This window comes from Arvicola amphibius, chromosome 13 (genome assembly GCF_903992535.2).
Source record: "Arvicola amphibius chromosome 13, mArvAmp1.2, whole genome shotgun sequence".
In the NCBI taxonomy this organism is placed as follows: Eukaryota; Metazoa; Chordata; class Mammalia; order Rodentia; family Cricetidae; genus Arvicola; species Arvicola amphibius.
In genome coordinates, this window is record NC_052059.1 from 1,723,399 (window position 1) to 1,741,965 (window position 18,567).

Genomic DNA, 18,567 nt, shown 5'->3' on the forward strand with positions numbered 1-18,567 from the left:
ATTACGTCATCTGCGCATGCACTTAGTGCCTTGATTAACAGAGGTGCCACCCTTGTTCTTTTTATGCAACCACACTGCTTAAGGGACAAGGAATAGACCAACCACGGGATAAAATAAACTATCGTCACTTTTTTCCTTAAAGCTAGTGATACCGCACAGAATGAGTTACTCTGTTCTCCTTAATAATTAAGTCCTGCTGATGAGTTGATTTTGTGCTTGAATTTCTTGACATCTGACTACAACAGGGGGCTGGATTAGATTTTTTTTAAAGAAAAAGATTATATTTTTAACACAAAAAGTCACTTTCCATTCTTAGGATATTACAATCTTTTACAGTATAAACTATCATTTATATGATTAGATGTGTTTGAACTTACCCTGTTGAGTGGATTCTGATGTTTCTAAATACCAGAAAGTACAAAAGATATTTTTTACTTAACACAAAAACTGACTCGCCATGAATTTCCCTTGTCCCTCAATTTACACCCTCTGGTGTTGACACGCTCTAACATAAAAGTGTGGTATAAATCAAGGTCTGAGCCCCTCAGTTGGTATCACAGTTAATGACTTACACCAGGTAGATGTATTGGCTCTCGGTACTGAGACAGTCTCCCAATGGACGGTAAGCCGAAAGACTTGTAGGGGTCCTGGAGGTTCAAAGGGAAGGAAGCACAGTCTTTGAAACATAAACCAGTGCAAGCAAGGTTAGCTACAATGAAGAGTATTTATAGGTCTATTTTTAACATACAGTATTTACCAATTCACAGATTCCAGAGTACAAGCGTCTCATCCTCTAGAAAACTTCTAAGTCTATTTAAATCAAACATAACTGCAAGCAGAGTTCAGCCTGACCTCCTTCATACTTTATTGAAGTTGGTAAAATTCCAACTTTTTCTAAAACTTCTTAGAATGCCTTAGGAAAAAATAAAATGACCTAGACCCCGCCATCAAATGTAACTCCTATCAGAACAACAAACGCAACACACCCAAGAGATTGTTTCTCTTAATTCTCCAAACAGTTCACAGACGGTAAAGCTGAGAAGCTGAGTTGATCAAGCAAAAACTCAGACAAAAGCTGCACATGCTTACACACATATACATGCCTGACTCATAAACATGGAGAACAGATCTGGGAGTTGGGGGCCACCACGTCACGTCTGACTAACAGCAGTTAGCCTTCAGCTCATGGCACTCTTAGAGATGTTACCAACTCACTGCTGTGCATGACCAGACCACTTTTACATATAAAGATAAAATGTTTATGTGGCCTTCTCCAGTTATCTGAGAAAAGCATTTTCAGGTACTAAATGATCTGATATCTTATTTGTATTGGTTGTCAGACTAAGACTTTGGAAAAACCCATAATTAAAGTTATGAGTGAAGAATGCATGCTTTACCAAAAGCTTTAAATTTAGACCCCTTCCCTGGAATCATAAAGGACAAAGTCAGCAACCCTGAGCTGAGGCTCTGCTGCTTCTCAACACACTGCTATTGACTTCCCCACGCAGGAGCAGCACTTGAATTCCATTCTGTTTTTAATTGTTCTGGATTACCTAATGCTCTTCTGCCTTTACCACAGGTTATCAAATGCTGGCTCTACCTGTGGATTAGCCACACTGGCTGCTCTGCCTTGGACATAACCACCCTCCTGCCTCCCCTCGGAACACACTTTACCTCAGCGTAAACCCGACATTCAACTGCCCAGCCGCTGAGGGGAATATCGGTTTGCTTGTGCCTGAGAGGGTAACCCTTAGCAACGCGGATCATTTCCTGGACTAGGTCCAGGCCAGTAATGCACTCTGTGACAGGATGCTCAACCTGTAAGGCCAAGACCTCCAGTTAATAGATGAAGAAAAGGGCAAACAAATGGTCATCAACAACAAAAATTCCAAGTTTCAGAGTCAAGGGAAGTTAATTCTGTTTAACTTTTAACAATATCTGACTGAAAATTCCCAGTGAAACACGCACAATGAAAGAACAAACAATTCCACACAGATGACAGTCAGAGCAACCCCGAATGCATTTACACGCTTTTGGGTTACTTTTCCTGACTTGGATTAATTTATGGTCCGACACTTAACAGTTTGACTTTACATTTCTTTTGCTCCAGTTCTCAACGTGGCTGGCAGTCAGCCCCTTCTGCTACACTGGCCGCGGCACGTGTGGGGAGGCTGCTGGTGTTCTCAGCCCTCATCTAGTCTGAGCTGTGCCCACTTGCATGCTTTCACTAACCTGTCCTGACAAGCAGCACGATTAGCGTAATCTCGCATCAGTGCGGCATGGCAGGAAGCAGCAGATGGAGCCTTCAGGTTGCCTTCTCTCCAGACAGGCGTGGGCAGTGCTTAGCATGCACAATAGCAAAACAGGGTGAGGGAAACCACTCTGCTTTCTCAGCAGACTGCTGATAACTATTTCAGCTGATGCTGCCTGGGGAGTACCTGGCCTTCCACACCAGCACATGGGATACATATGTGCAAACACAAGCAACTGACACACAGGCACGTGGACAGAGATACATCATTATAATTTGATTGACACTTTGCTTACAAATCTTTAAACGTGGGTTAAAATAAACCCATTTACAATACTGAAAAAGAACACGTAATCTTCCTTCTAAAATCTCAAGTAAATTCTAAAAATTTCAGAAAGCTTTGGCCATATCTACTACCTTGATACCAATTTTTTCCTTGCAAAAATTAAGTTCTGGGTATATGTCACTATAATTTTCCTATCGTGACATGTCATACTTCATACATGGACACAGGAAAAGGTCACTGAACAAGCGAATTATCTTCTGGCCTCAACTGCACTAATTGAAGGACAGGGCTTAGTCATTACAATAATCCTGGAGCTTATCATAAGCAGACAATGCCATGGTCTTTAAAAAAAAAAAGCTTGGCAAAAATAAACAGATGGCATCCATAATTAGCTCTGTGTGTGTTATGAGTTTGTTTACAGTTGCAACAACATTTTAAGACATTTTGACATAATTTTAATGACAAATCATTGCTAAAATAAGCATCTACCCTTTGTAAAATAAATGTGACACTAAATAAAGATCTTATTAAACAGTTTAATGCATATATATTTTAAATCAAATAATGATTTCTGAGAAACAATATTCTACAAGAAACAAGTACAAAACCCTTCTGTTAACACTAACTCCAATTTCACATGAAAAAGTACCTAGGCATTCTTAACTATTCAAGATGGAAACCTACTATGTGCCAACCCATAGTGTTTACACACCCTTGTTCAAAATAAGTTTTAATTAAGTGAAAGATTCAATTTCCTCTTTGTATGACCAGTGCAGAGAGAACAGAACTGGAGAGAAGCAAGGTACGGTCAGGTCAGTGAGTGTTAAAATTCTGGAGAGAGAGCTAAAACGAAATATTTACTGAACATTAGGGAATCTCCCCATAAGCTACTTCACTGATGACAATAAGAAGCCCAGTGTCTGGACAGCATGGAAACGCTGCACGTACCAACTCCACACAACCTACGCCAGCAGTAGCGGGGCGGGGGGGGGAGGGTGCGGGGGAGACGCTCACGACACTGCATGGCATGCACTGGAGCAACCCCACCACTGGTGCCGTCCTGCAGAAGGCCATGGCTGCATGAGAAAACATGCAAACTCCGAATAAAAACACGCTGTTTTAACAAGTGGCCTATGCCTTTCAAAGACTGTGGGATTGTTCCAGATTAAAAGATACAAAAGAGAGAGCTGAGGGGGGGTCATGGACCTGTGACCCCAGTACTCAAGAAGCAGAGGCAGGATTATCCCAAATGCAAGACCAGCTTGGGCTACACTGGGAGACTCAATTTCAAAAAAACAAAAGAAAACAGAAAAAGTGGGGAGAAAAAAGAATGATTATGTGTGACACATAACCCTGACCTAGAGGTTTTCTCCACTGTAGCAAGCATTAGTGAGGTCTCCGGTGAACATTAGGTCCTATACACAGACTTAGATACCAGTAATGTGTCAACGTCACCATCCTGATTGGGGTTCTGTGGCTATGGAAAAAATAACTCATGGTTCTAGGTGGGACATGAGGTCTAAAATTTCTCTCAGAGACTATTTGTGTGTGATAGAAAGAGATAGGTGGCTCTGCACATGAACTACAGGAAGGGCAACTGTAGGTGGGGCTGAGTGATGGGAGCTCGGGGTCCCTTCTACTTCTCCATCCTTATCACAAGTCAGAAATCATTAAATAAAAAAACAAGTAAACATAAAAGTCACTTAGAGGGTTTTTATTTTCTTATTATAAAACATGATTAAAATAATAGTATATGGCTGAATCAAGAAGGAGCTATGACAGCCACTTACTTATTCATGACCTGAACTTTTCAGACTTTACTCTGAATATATCTGATAGTCTCCAAGGCATTTTTAAAAATAAATAGCTACATAAGCAGGCCTTCCTCCTGAGGAGAGGAACTGGATGAACTGTAATTGCACAACAGAGCATGCTAATAGCAAGAGGATCCTAGGACAGATTCCTGTGTAGGGAGGGCGATGAGAACAGAGTCCATGCTTCCTGAACAATGAAATGTTTGACTACAAATGTCTGCTAGATGGCCTGAAGTATAAAGTCCGGCATTCTAAATCATGAATGGCTGTGGTGATATTTTATTTTTTTGTGCTATAACAAAGCTTTCCTGAAGATCAGAGTGTGGAGCGAGCCACTAGTCAGCCAGTCTACTCACACCTTTAATTCCAACACTGGGGAGACAGAGGCAGACAGATCTCTGTGAGTTGAAGGCCACCCTGGCTACACAAGATTGAATCTGTCTGAAAGAGAAACAGGGCCAAGCAGTGGTGACTCACAGCTTTAATCCCAGCACCATAGAGGTGGAGACAGGATCTTGCCCACTCTTGTCTGAGTATTCGATAGATTTAAAAGGTCTCTCTGGTGGCTGGCTCCTTTACTTCTCTGATCTTTCAGCATTTCTCTAGCTATCTGCCTCTGGGCTTTATTTAATATTATTATTATTATTATTATTATTATTATTATTATTTTATTATTTTGGTTTTTCGAGACAGGGTTTCCCTGTAGTTTCTAGAGCCTGTCCTGGAACTAGCTCTTGTAGACCAGGCTGGCCTCGAACTCAGAGATCCACCTGCCTCTGCCTCCTGAGTGCTGGGATTAAAGGCGTGTGCCACCACCGCCCGGCTATTAAGACTAACTAGACTCATGCTACAAACAGCATGCTGAAATGTGCGGAAGCCTCCCTCAGAGCACACGGTCTCAGAACTTCATCAGTATTTCCCGAGGAGAGGCATATGGTACACATTCCAAATCTCTAAGTAATACCATTTTAAATTAACATGTTTTGCTAATATCTCTCGTAAATACACTAAGAGTAACTGGACAGGTATTGGAGATGGCCTGTGAGTCAGCCATGCCTGGGTAGGATATGAATATGAATATCCTAGAGAGAGGCATGATCACCCACTCGAAGAGGAGGAATCAATCTGCCCTCGTACACGTGACAGAGGTTCTTCACTGTGCCTGTTGCTGCAGGCCCCATCTAGAAGGATAATGGATTCCATTATTTTTGGTTCTGCTCTCTAGGTTCAGAAAGACTCTTTGTCTAGAACAGGATCTAACATGTACCCCCATTAAAATTCTGAAGGCTTTCCTCCTGGGAATACGGAGTTTCAAAATAAAGACCCAAAGTTATTAGACTTTTGATCCACAGGAATAAAGGATAAAAAGCATGTTGAAGGAGCCCTCAGGACACAACTCCTACAAACTCACCTTGAAAATAATAGCTACATTCAAGAGAAGCTGCACAAACTTAGGCTCCTTCTTGGAGAGCTCCTACTGAGAATAAACAGAGGAAGACAGGGCTGCTGGGGCTGAGTGTGTCTTCCCCTCACATACTGTCTTGAAGTTCTAACCCTCGCCTCCTCAGAATGAGACTATATATTAGGAGACAGGAACTTTAATGACGAGGGTACTTTAAAGGAGGCCATCAGAGTGGGCCCTGCTCCAGTATGTCTAGGGCCTTTATAAGAAGGGACTGGGCATGGGCATACAGAGTGCACTGCAAGACCATGTGCAGACAGACAGAATCTATCTGCAAGCCTCCAGAACTGTAGAAAATAATCGGCAGCCCGAGGAGCCTAACAAGAGAGCCATATTGGGATATTAAAGTGTGAATGGAAATCCAAAACGTGGTGGGGCATGTTGGCTCAAGACCTTTAGTGCTAGCACAGGGAGGGAGGGGCAAGAGGATCTCAGTGAGTTTGAGGCCATCCTGGCCTACACAGTGAGTTCCAGGCCAGCTAGGATTACTTAGTGAGACCTTGTCTCAAAAACTCCAAAAAAGGTCCAGAACTCAAAGACAGCAAAATAGTTTATAAAAGCTGCAAAACAAAACCTTACCTGCCTGTCTGACAGGCTTGTCCACAGACACACGCTTCATTTACTCACCACACACATTTGCATGCAAAGAAAAGGGGGGAAACTTAAAAGTATTTGTCAACTACTGTCAGAAAACACGATTTCTCTTGCAATCTAGACAAGAAATAAAGCCCAACAGAACCACTACATCAATGAGAATCATTAAGAATAATTAATGATTCAAACAGTAAACAGAAGGAAAGGCAGAATTAAAAACAGAAGAAAATATTTGTGACATCAATAATTAATGAGGACTACCTTTTCATATTGCAAGCAAGTCAGATTGCATCTCCTGATTTGTGTGTGTACATGAGTGTGTGTGTGCGCACACAAGTGCATACATACATAGGTGCGTGTTTATAGGAGTGTAAGTGCATGGATGTGCACATGTCTGTCAAGACTCTCAGAAGTTGCTCCTTGGGCACCACTCACCTTTTGAGACTGATCTCTCACTGGCCTGGAACTCACCACGTAGGCTGAGGTGGCTGGCCAGCAAGCCCAAGCGATCCACCTGCCTCTGCCTCTCCAGTGCCGGGAGGAGGAGCTCATGATATAGCACTATGCCTGGATTTTCATATGAGTTCTAGGGATTGAACTCAGGTATGATGCTCGTGTGACTGAGTCATGTCTCCGACCATAAAATGCATTATTTGAAAGTAGGTTTTAAACTTAGAAAGCAACTAGAATAAAGATAAAGCAACATTTGAGGGCTGGGGAGATAGAACAATGGATAAATCACTTGGTACACAAGTGTAAGGACCTGAGTTCAGATCCCCAAAACTCACATAAAAGCCAGCAGGTGAGGCAGCTGCTGGTCATCCTACCACTCAGAAGGCAGAGGCCGCGTTCTGTGGCAAGCTGGCCAGCGGGACTAGCCAGAACCAGTGTGCTCCGGGTCCAGAAAGAGGATATTGCTAAATAAAGTGGATATTGGAAAGGTGATTGAAGAAACACCTGATGTCTATTTCAGTTCCTCATGTGCACACAAATGTATTTGTGCATGTCCCTGGGCATACATGAGTGCATGCAAACATACACATGCACATGACACACACACACACACACACACATACATGTATAAAGAAAAAAGATCTTCAAAGTAGAAGATATGACATAATACAAGGTAGAACTTAATATTAAAATCTTCTAAACAAAACAGTAACTATATGTTAAAAGACACACTGCAGTGGTCATGTAAAATTATATATCTGGTATTTGCACTAGAATACTTTAGACAAGAAGGCATTTGGGAATGCTACGGGAAGAATAAGCATGAAGCTGTGCTACAAGTCCACGGCTCGCTCACTCCTGCTCATCTCTCCTACTTCTGAGTGCTTAAAAAGGACCACGGGGCTGTAAACAGGCACATCCTGCTCTTTCAGAGGATACAGGTTCAGTTCCCAGCATCCATGTGGTGGCTCACAACTGTCTGTAACTCCAGTTTTCTCCTGACCTCTGAAGGCTACAGCACTCATATGGCAGGTACACAGACATACAGTCATACGCACATACACGCAAAATAAAATAAAATAAGCATTGAAAAAAATAATAAAATTACCAGGAAAAAAAGGCAAAGGTTCAGACATGATGGAATAAAGAAAGGAGGAAAGTAAGAGGAAAAAGGAAAAACAGAGAGAAAAAAATACAAGGAAAGAAATAGGGAAAGTAATGCAAGTATAATTTGATGCAAGAAATTTTTTGTTTCAGACAGCATCACTGGTCTAGAATATTTTGATTTCGATGAAAATTTTGATTCAGAATGATCTTTAATTTGATTCAGAAAGGACGTATGAAGTCATTCATAATATAACAGCCAATTTAAAGGAGTAGATTTTTCACAGTAGCCGCTGGTAGACTGACAGGCTGTGAGAACATCTCCCACATGCCCTTCTCCTGCCTACATCCAGCTTTCCCAGACTGTAAGCATGTAGCATTAGTGTGGAAGTTTGTGACAATTTGTGAGCCAACACCAATACATGTAATTAAATCCCAGAGTTTACCCCAGGGCTTGCTCTAGGAGCAGTGCATTCCATGGTAGCTGGCAAATGTGTAACTATGTCTCTGCCACGGCAGCATCAGCATTTCCAATTCAGAAGTTCCCACTCAAGATACCACAGGAAAACATCGTTACCAAAAGCAACTTGGGAAGAAAAGGGTTTATTTGGCGTATGCTCCAAAAACATTGTTCATCATGGAAGAAAAACAAACAAACACGTAAGGAGTTAAGAATATTTCCTGCTCTTGGAGTTCAATTCCCAGCACATCAAGCGGCTCACAACCACCTGTAACTTCAGCTCCAGGGATATCATGGCTTTGGCCTCTACAGGCACCTGTACTTATGTGCATATACATGTACACACATGCACACACACTTTAAAACAACAAAAGTAAATTTATTAAAAAGAGAAGAAAAGTTTCTATATAAAAGAAAGGAAGGAATGAAGGAAGGAAGGACAGACGGACAGACGGACGGAAGGAAGGAAGGGAGGGAGGGAGGGAGGGAGGGGAGAGAGAGAGAGAGAAAGAGAAAGAGAGAGAGGGAGAGAGGAAGGGAGAGAAAGAAAGAGAGAGAGAGAGAGAGAGAGAGAGAGAGAAAGAAAGAAAGAAAGAAAGAAAGAAAGAAAGAAAGAAAGAAAGAAAAGAACATTTTAAACCAGACATGGTGGCACACACATATAATCTCTGTGCAATCTGAAGGCAGGGTTAAGAGGATCACAGCAAGTTTGAAGTATCTTTATCTGTAACAAGTTCCAGGCCTGCCAAGATTATGTAAGAATAGAGCAGACAGCAAGAAAGCCTCCTCAATACTGTGAAAAGTGCAAGATTTGTTCTTCATGATCCCATTCAGTAGTCCTATTTACTATCAAACACCTCCTACACACAAACACATTCTAAAAAGGTAAAATTCATTTATTCTTGCAGGGTCACAGTCGTGGCAAATAAATCCAAGAAAAGAAATGTGACTAAATGGGAGTGCACTATATCAAAGGGTAGTGTTAAATACCACAGAATTCAGCCCAGTTACATTCAAGCTACCACACCTTGCAAGCCTGGTGAGTTTGATCCCGACTCTTTGAAGTAATATTCTGCCCCACACAGCAATGCAGCCCCTCACACAAACACATCATGAATTCACAAAAATAATAGATTTTAAACATTTTAAGTAATTGAAAAAAACCAAATTTATAATTATTGTCAGAAGAAAAAAATGTAACTATCTACACATAAACAGAAATAAAATTTTGAAACTCTCCCCAGAAACAGGCAGGTGTGATGTAATGAATTTGAGAGGGAGTTGGGGGGAGGAATTTGGTGGGATTAGAGGAAGAAGAGGAAGGGAGAAATGACATAAAAATTTAATTATCTGTAATGTGTGTGTACAACATATGTTGTGTGAGAGAGAGACAGAGAGAGAGGAAAAAAGAAAAAGAGAGAGATACATCAGCCTAACACAAGCGTTTGGATGAAATTTCCAGATACAAAGGAAGGGAAGAGGTTTCTATGGGGCAGAATGGAAAGAAGGTGACTGTTCAAACAACAGCAAGGGACATTACCTTGATGATAGCGGAGTGACCTAATCTCCTCACCCAGTCAGGTGGGTGGGACAGGTGAACATACGCTGACTGACATCAGGGCACGACATGCATGTGGTGTGCATACATACATGCAGACAAATACCCATACGCATAACATTTTTAAATTAAATCAGTGGGCTGCTTAATCTCCTTAGCAGGTGTCTCAACACAAGTATAGAGAACAAATACTTAAGTTTATGGCTCTGATTTTTAAATTTTATTACATAACAAAAACAAGAAAAAGAATGAGTGATGGAGGCACAGAGCAAGGAGAGGAAAAAACAGGTGTTGTTACCTGGAGTCTTGTGTTCATTTCCAAGAAGTAAAAGTTCTTCTGGGAGTCCACGAGAAATTCCACAGTCCCAGCAGAGGAATACTGCACAGCCTTAGCCAAAGCCACAGCTTGCTCTCCCATCGCTCGGCGAGTCTCCTGGTCCAGAAAGATGCTACAAATATACAAACACTCAGCTGCAAAGCCTCGGGTGATCTTTTATAGGCTTACACAAAGCTGCTACATAGATCCTTCTGTACCAGTTTAGGAACTGATGGTGTTTCATGGCACATGCTGTCATGTGTGACATCTTTCACCAATCTAACATCAAGTTTTAAGGAACATTTTATCTTTTCTCATTATCCTACAACTTCATTTCTAAAATACACGACTAACCTTTACCTAGTAAAACTGAACATATATACTAGGAGTTGCTTCAAGCCAAAAGTACATGGAAATAACTTAGTGGAGATTGGCATGTACAATACTAATTCTTCGTACATTCTGTATGTGCAAACTTGCCTACTTGCCATAATTTATATACCCTTAAAAACACATATGTGTATGTAACACCTTTATGCACACATGAAGGAGTGGAGGAAGAAAGCTGTCAAAAGTTGAGGATGAAGAAATGAAGCTCTGTCTTCCTATTCTAGGACTTCTATTTAACTGCTGTCATCTCCAAGGAGAGAGAGAGGGGAGAGAGATTCGCTGCTTGAGAGACCCTTGACCTTCATGCTTAGGTGCTATCTGGGCTCCTAAGAACATAATGGCTGTGAAATGTCTCATGGAGAAAGCCTGCATGTTAGGTAAGCCTAGAAAGAAATGTGTTGCAGTCTTGCATTCCCATTAAATAGAGTGTTCTTCAACTGGAACATGCAGAAAAGAAGGTATACTGATCAGGTACGTAAGTCATACTTACAAGTTATGTGAAAACGCCATGGCTTGGCTTGAAGGAGCCCTAACCATATTTCCCCTTGGGAAAACAGCTTGGTGTTTGCTAATTCTGTGTCCACAATGACTTTGTAAACATAACTGCGTCGAACAAACCTCTACTGTCTGTCACTCTCTCACAAAGGGAAAGCTGTGTGTGTGTGTGTGTGTGTGTGTGTGTGTGTGTGTGTGTGTGTATTTAAAGAATCTGGTTCGACACAAGAAAGGCTCTGAGAAATCAGCATTAACTACATTTCTATTTGCAGGTTGGTGCAATCCTTCCATGAGGTCCGCAGGACCTACTGTACAATATGGACGATGGAATGGGATGCTGACTTTGTCGCACCTTTCTTTGGTGTGTATGCACTTATGAAAGCCACTTTTGCTTTACCTATGCTACACACCCATTTTCCTATCATATTCATTGGGATTTGTTTGTCTGGGGAATCTGAGGTTGTTTGTTTAAGTAAATTTGAAGCGAGGGACTGCTTCATAATCATAAAAACCCTCCCATTTGTTTAGCTTGCAATTGATTTTTGGTAACACAGAACTCAGTAACAGCCTGTCAGTGTTTAATTAGCAGTCAGTCAGTATTCAAATTTTCCAGCTACCTCATCAACATCATTATAAAAACTAGTTTTCTTTGAATCAAGATACAAATAAGGTCTAGACCGCATTTGACTGATTTTTTAAAAAGATTCTTTTAATCTGTTACCCTATCCCTCATTTTCAGCCAAAGACTTGGGCACCTTCCTGTCTCATTCCTTAAGTTGAAGGCTGAGCTGCACGCAACCCTGTGGTGTCATTAACACTAGTATTATATTTCAATTCCATATAAATTGATAGTTAGATTAAAGCCTTCGATAGTTATTTGGATTACCCTAGGGATAGAGCCTACCTTATAAGAAAATGGCAAATTACTTTCTATCATTCCCTGTAGGTGATGCTGGGATTATTCAATGGCTTCGGGTGTTAAGGTCTTTCTTATTATAAATATAGTTCTGCAGTGTCCTAATAAATATAGGCATAGAAAAATCTGGAAAACCACTGATAAAGTTACTCAGTTTTGCCCTTTCTGGTCTTATCCTTTCCTATAGCATCAACTCTGCCTAGTAGCAGCGCAATTTCTATGTATTCTATTGGTAATACAACCACAGGACACAGAATCAAGAGTCATGATGTAGACACCCCCAACACTAAATGATTGCAATGTCAAAGAATTATGTACCGTGTTTTAAGACCACCATCCTACCCCATATTTTTAACTAATATATCTAAAATAGGAATTAACTTTGCCCTGTAATTTAAATTTTACTCATAGTCACATATACTCTTGAAAGACTACACACATATTATATTAAAGTATGTTGGTTTTGAAGATTAAAGTTGCAATTTGATATATATTTTAGTGCTTGGCAATCAAAACAACTGCACACATTCAACTGGGTATTGCTTTTCAGTTGTAAGGGGTGACTGATAATAATTTTTGGGACAAGGTCTTGCAACGTACTCTATGGTAGTCCTAGTACTCACTATGCTGCACACGCTGGCCTTGAATTCATGGTGACATTCCTGCCTCCACCTCTGAGATGCTAAGGCTGTAAAGCATGCTTCACCATGCCTAGCTTCAATTGGGAATATTTTTACTTATCTTTTTGGGTTTTGTTTTTTTGGTTTTTTTTTTTTTTTTTTTGAGACAAAGGTCTTGCTATTGTAGCTCTGGATGGCCTATAACTTTCTATGTAGACCAGGCTAACCTTAAATTCAGAGATTCAGAAATATATGTAAACCAGGTTGACCTCATATTCAGAGATCCACCTGCCTCTGCCTCCCAAGTATTGCTACCAGAATACCAGGACATACAAACATCAACTACTATCAGCTGAAAGATGATGCTCCAGGAAACCGCCTTGCCAAACATGCTGCACCTGCTGAGAGCCACCGGGGGAGCTCTGAGGAATTCTCGAGGGCTGTGCCCAAAAGTGCTTCCGCAGAGGGAAAGCACAGAACCAACTTTATTAATAAGGAGCACATCTATTCTGGGCATCCCAAGAACAGCCGAGGCTCTGCACAGCCTTAAACTAAACAAGCCACAGATGCTGTCTATCCGGTTTTCTCTTCTAAGAAAAACCTACTCCGTTTTCAATTTTTTTTTTTTTTTTTTTTTTTAGAGCCTGTCCTGGAACTAGCTCTTGTAGACCAGGCTGGCCTCGAACTCACAGAGATCCGCCTGCCTCTGCCTCCCGAGTGCTGGGATTAAAGGCGTGCGCCACCACCGCCCGGCGGGTTTTCTCATTTTTAAGCACTGAGTACTGAGGGGATCAATAACATTCTGAATCGTTAACAAAGAAACAGTCATCAGTAACGTTTGTATTTTATCTAGAAAATGTTTAAAAGCAGATAGTTTCATGGGTGCCCTCGAGGTGAGTCTTACCTTGGAGCTTCCTCTACCACCTTCTGGTTTCTTCTCTGGATGGAGCATTCTCTTTCATTGAGCCACAGAGCATTGCCGTGTTTGTCACCTAGAATCTGAGCGGTGACACTTGAGAAACCCCAGCGCATGTGCACCACTTAATGCTTCCCCATGTAACATCTCTTGATTTTTAAGATCCAGATCTCAGAGAATACATATAGCTTTCAAAACACACATTAGGCTGATATTAACATAAGAAAAATATTTTTAATTCTAAAATACAGTAAAATATTATTAGCAAAAATATCTGAGGAGAAAGATGCTCACGCTGCCTTTTGAGCACACAGATGGGCATATGGGTATCATTTAATAATGGCAAAAAGGTCAGGAGCCACTGTGAAAGCAAAGAAATGTCAGTGCTGCCTGGGGCCATGCCTTCTGGTGACCACTGGAGCAGTGACCCCCATCATCTCACAAGCCTGTCTGTTCTGCTTCTTACCAAATTTCTGTTAGTCAGGAAGTGATAGTCTATGAATCTATCGCCAATATGCTGTTATTTGTACGTAGATAACTTTAGCGTGGCTTATTTTGTTAGAGGGAACCAGAAACAGAAGTGGCTGGGAGCGAGTCCATAGCACACCGTGATGCACTCCATCTGTGATAGGAAGAAATAAAAGGGCCCCAGGGAAACACGACACCCAGCTGAGGATAAGTCATTCAGAGGTGTTTGGATATTTCTGAACACTGTTCTGTATATCCCTGCATTACAGAGAGCCAACACAAAAAGCATCTAATGCTTTACACAGCTGGTGGAAAACATCGTAGTTACAACAGGCAGAGTCAGAGATACAACAGCAGCTTGATGGCTGAAACATTTTTAGGAAATAAAGTCTTTCTAAGCTCAAAAATCATTTCAATTAATAAAGGAAAATTTTAGAGGCATCAGATGCCAATAGATTGGCATTTTACTTCTAAGACTGCAAGGTAGCTACATGAGGTACATCTAAAAATATTTTAGCTCCTGAAAATAACTCTCAGCCTCTTTATTTAAACTCAGTTGGCAAGGAAGTAAAAGTACATTTAGTCTCCAAGAAATAAAGCCAGAATAACCAAGAATCTCAAAAAGCACTTGAAACTGTTAAAAAAAAAGACTCAAATACAGAATCAAGTGTTTGTTTTCTCTAGTTCTATATAGTCTTCTTGTTTGCTCTAAAAAGTGTAAGAAATCTGGCACACAAGTGGTGCACACAGACATATGTGCTGGCAAGATATCCATACATACAAAGTCAAAATTAAAAGCTTGGGGAATTTATCAAGCATTTAAAAAAACATGAAATGATATACTGGGAAACATAAAAAAGCACATGTACATGGGAAAGAAAATCCTTACCTTGGCGAGCTATTTTAAACTTGAACTATAATGTGCTGAATGGGATACAGCCACACCACTGACTCCTCAAGGGGCTAAGAACCCACTTACTCCGCTTGCTCTTCAGGTGCCCGTGTTTCCCAAGAGATCTCGTGCATATATTATTATTCCTTTTTAAAAATGCCTCCAATGACCCAGTCTTCAAAGAGACTGGATGATTCCATAGTAGAATATATTTAGCCTTGTTCACTTGCTTTAGACAGCTGTATTTTGGGGGTGGGTTCTATATCATTTCAATCCAGACCAAAACCATTCCAGCATCCTAGCATAAATATAGTCTCAATCATTAGAAGGTATCTAGAATAGTACCAACCTGAATTTCTATATGCCGAGGGTTATCAATAAATTTTTCTATCAGTAGTCTATCATCGCCAAAACTAGAAGCAGCTTCCTGGGATGAAAACCTGAAACCATCCCTGTGGAACAACAAGAATAATTAGAATAGCAAATCAAAGATAGTCTTCCCTAAAGAAAACAGTATTTGCTTCATCTTAACTCAGAACAAACTGGGAACAGACTCACTGGACATACAGAGACCTAAACTAGCCTGGGTGGCAGCTTCCACTTACAGCTCTGTGACCTTGGGCTCCTTATTTAATGACCTGGTCATCACCAATTTTCCATGGAAACAGGAATACAGTTCTTCTTTCACAAACCATTAAAAACACTAGCAATGTTGGAGAGAAAGACCACTCAGCAATTAAGATCACCAGTTACTCTTCACAAAGACCCATGGTCCACTCTCACTACCTACATGGCAGCTGACAACTCCAGTTCTGAGAAATCTGATACCCTCTTCTGCCATCCATAGGCACTGCATGAATGTGGGCTATAAACATGCATGCAGGCAAAGTATCCATACACAGAAAAGGAAATGTATTTAATACAATAGAAAAACAATATTTAAAAGCATACATATATTTGGTTTAAAAATTAGAATACACAAACAAAAGTGGAAGGGTCTAGCCAGTCACACAAGTGCTGGGAACAAAAGAGAATCTCAGCGCTGTGGCTGCTTGGAGGTCCAGAAATATAGCTGTCTCCCCAAAACCACACAGGTCAATAGAGTTCCACCTTCTCCATATCTATTCAACATAGTACTAGAAGTTCTAGCTAGAGCAGTAAGACAACAAAAGGAGATCATGGGAATACAAATTGGAAAGGAAGAAGTCAAACTTTTGCTATTTGCAGATTATATGATAGTACACATAACAACACCAAAAATTCTACTGGGACCTCCTATTACTGATAAATACCTTCAGTAATGTGGAAGGATACAATATCAACTAAAAAAAAATTAGTAGCCTTTCTATATACAAATGATAAGTGGGCTGAGAAATCAGTAAGAAATTAGAGAAACAACACCGTTTACAATAGCCTTAATAATCATTTAAAATATCTTGGGGGTAACTCTAACCAAATAAGTGAAAGACCTGCATGACAAGAACTTTTTTTTTCTTTTTTTTTTATTTTTGTTTTTTGAGACAGGGTTTCTCTGTGGCTTTGGAGCCTGTCCTGGAACTAGCTCTTGTAGACCAGGCTGGTCTCGAACTCACAGAGATCCGCCTGCCTCTGCCTCTGCATGACAAGAATTTTAAGTCTTTGAAGATGATATCAGGAAATGGAAAGCTCTCCCATGCTCTTGGATAGATAGGATTAATATAGTAAATATATCAATCTTAGCAAAAGCAATCTATAGTTTCATCGCAATACCTATCAAAATCCCAACACAATTCTTCACAGACCTCAAAAGAACAATACTCAACTTCATATGGAAAAAAAAAAAAAAAAAAAAAAAAAACCAGATAGTACAATAAAGGAACTTCCAGAGCTATCACCATCCCTGACTTCAAGTTCTACTATAGAGCTATAGTAATTAAAAACAGTTTAGTATTGGGGAAAAAACAGACAAATAAATCAATGAAATCGAATCAAAGACCCTGACTATATCCACACTCCTATAAGCACCTGATTTTTGACAAAGAAGCTAAAAATATACAATGGAAAAAAGAAAACATCTTCAATACATGTTGCTGGCATAACTGGATGTCAATGTGTAGAAGAATGTAATAGATTCATATCTGCTGCCCTCCACAGACCCATGTCCAAGTGAATCAAGGAATTCAACGTAAATCCAGTTATACAGACAAGAAAGTCGGAAGTATCCTGAATGCAGTGTCACAGGAGACTAATTCCTGAGTAGAACACCAGCAGCACAGACACTGAGGTCAACAATTGATAATGGGACCTCCTGAAACTGAGAAGCTTGTGTAAGGCAAAGGACATTGTCAATAAGACAAAATGACAGCCTACAGAATGGAAAAAGATCTTTACCAACCTCACATCTGAGAGAGGGCTAATCTCCAAAATATATAAAGAACTCAAAAAGCTAGACATCAAAATACCCAATAATCCAATTTAAAACGGGGTACAGATTTAAACAGAATTCTTGAAAGAATAATCTCAAATGACCATGATACACTTAAAGAACTGTTCAACATCCTTATCTATCATGAAAATGCAAATCAAAATGATTCTGAGATACCAGTGCAAACCTATCAGAATGACTAAAAATCAAAAATTGTAATAACAGCCTATGTTGAAGAGGGTGTGGAGTAAGGGGAACACTCCACTGCTGGTGTGAGTGCAATCTTGTACAGCCGCTCTGGAAATCAGTATGGCGGTTTCTCAGAAAATTGGGAATTAATTTACCTCAAGATCCAGCAATACCACTCTTGGGTATGCCCAATCATACCACAAGGACACTTGGTCAACTATGTTTATAGCAGCATTATTCATAATAGCCAGAACCTGAAAACAACCTAAGGTTCCCCTCAACTTAGGAATGGGTAAAGAAAATGTGGTGCATTTACACAATGGAGTATTACTCAGCAGTAAAAAACAATGACATCATGAAATTTGCAGGCAAATGGAACTAGAAAAATACATCCTGAGTGAGGTAACTCAGACACAGATAGACAAACACAGAATGTACTCACTCATAAGTGGATACTAGATGTAAAATAAAGCACAGAATAACCAGGCTTACAATCCATAGCCCCAGAGAAGCTAGGCAATGAGGAGGGCCCTAAGAGGGACACATGGATCACCTTGGGAAGAGGAAATAGATGAGATCTCCTGGGTAAACTGGGGGGGTGGGAGGACAGGGGTTGGGATGGGGGATGAGAACATGAGGGATCGGGAGGGACAGAGAGAGAGAGAGAGAGCAATGAAAGAGATATCTTGATAGGTGGCCATTATGGGGGAAAGAAGCAAAGAGAAACTGTAACTGGTATGTAAAATAAATCTTAAAAATGTAACATGAGGGCTAGACAGATGGCTCAGTGGTTAAGAGCACTGGATGCTCTTCCAGAGGTCCTGAGTTCAATTCCCAGCACCCACATAGTGGCTCACAACCATCTGTAATGAGGTCTGGTGCCCTCTTCTGGCCTGCAAGCATACATGCAGGCAGAACCCTGTATACATAATAAATAAATCTCTAAAAAAAATGTAACATGATAGAGAGATACATACAT

At 40.5% G+C, this 18,567-nt stretch overlaps 1 protein-coding gene across 1 annotated transcript in view; it reads right to left on the bottom strand.

The window, feature by feature from the left end:
- Pcca (propionyl-CoA carboxylase subunit alpha) overlaps positions 1-18,567 on the bottom strand; it is a 293,212-nt gene that overhangs the window by 160,970 nt on the left and 113,675 nt on the right. Inside the window, 5 exon segments of the mRNA XM_038310358.1 lie at positions 573-647; positions 1,675-1,818; positions 10,281-10,431; positions 13,624-13,718; positions 15,345-15,447. Coding sequence (XP_038166286.1) covers positions 573-647; positions 1,675-1,818; positions 10,281-10,431; positions 13,624-13,718; positions 15,345-15,447 — 568 coding nt within the window.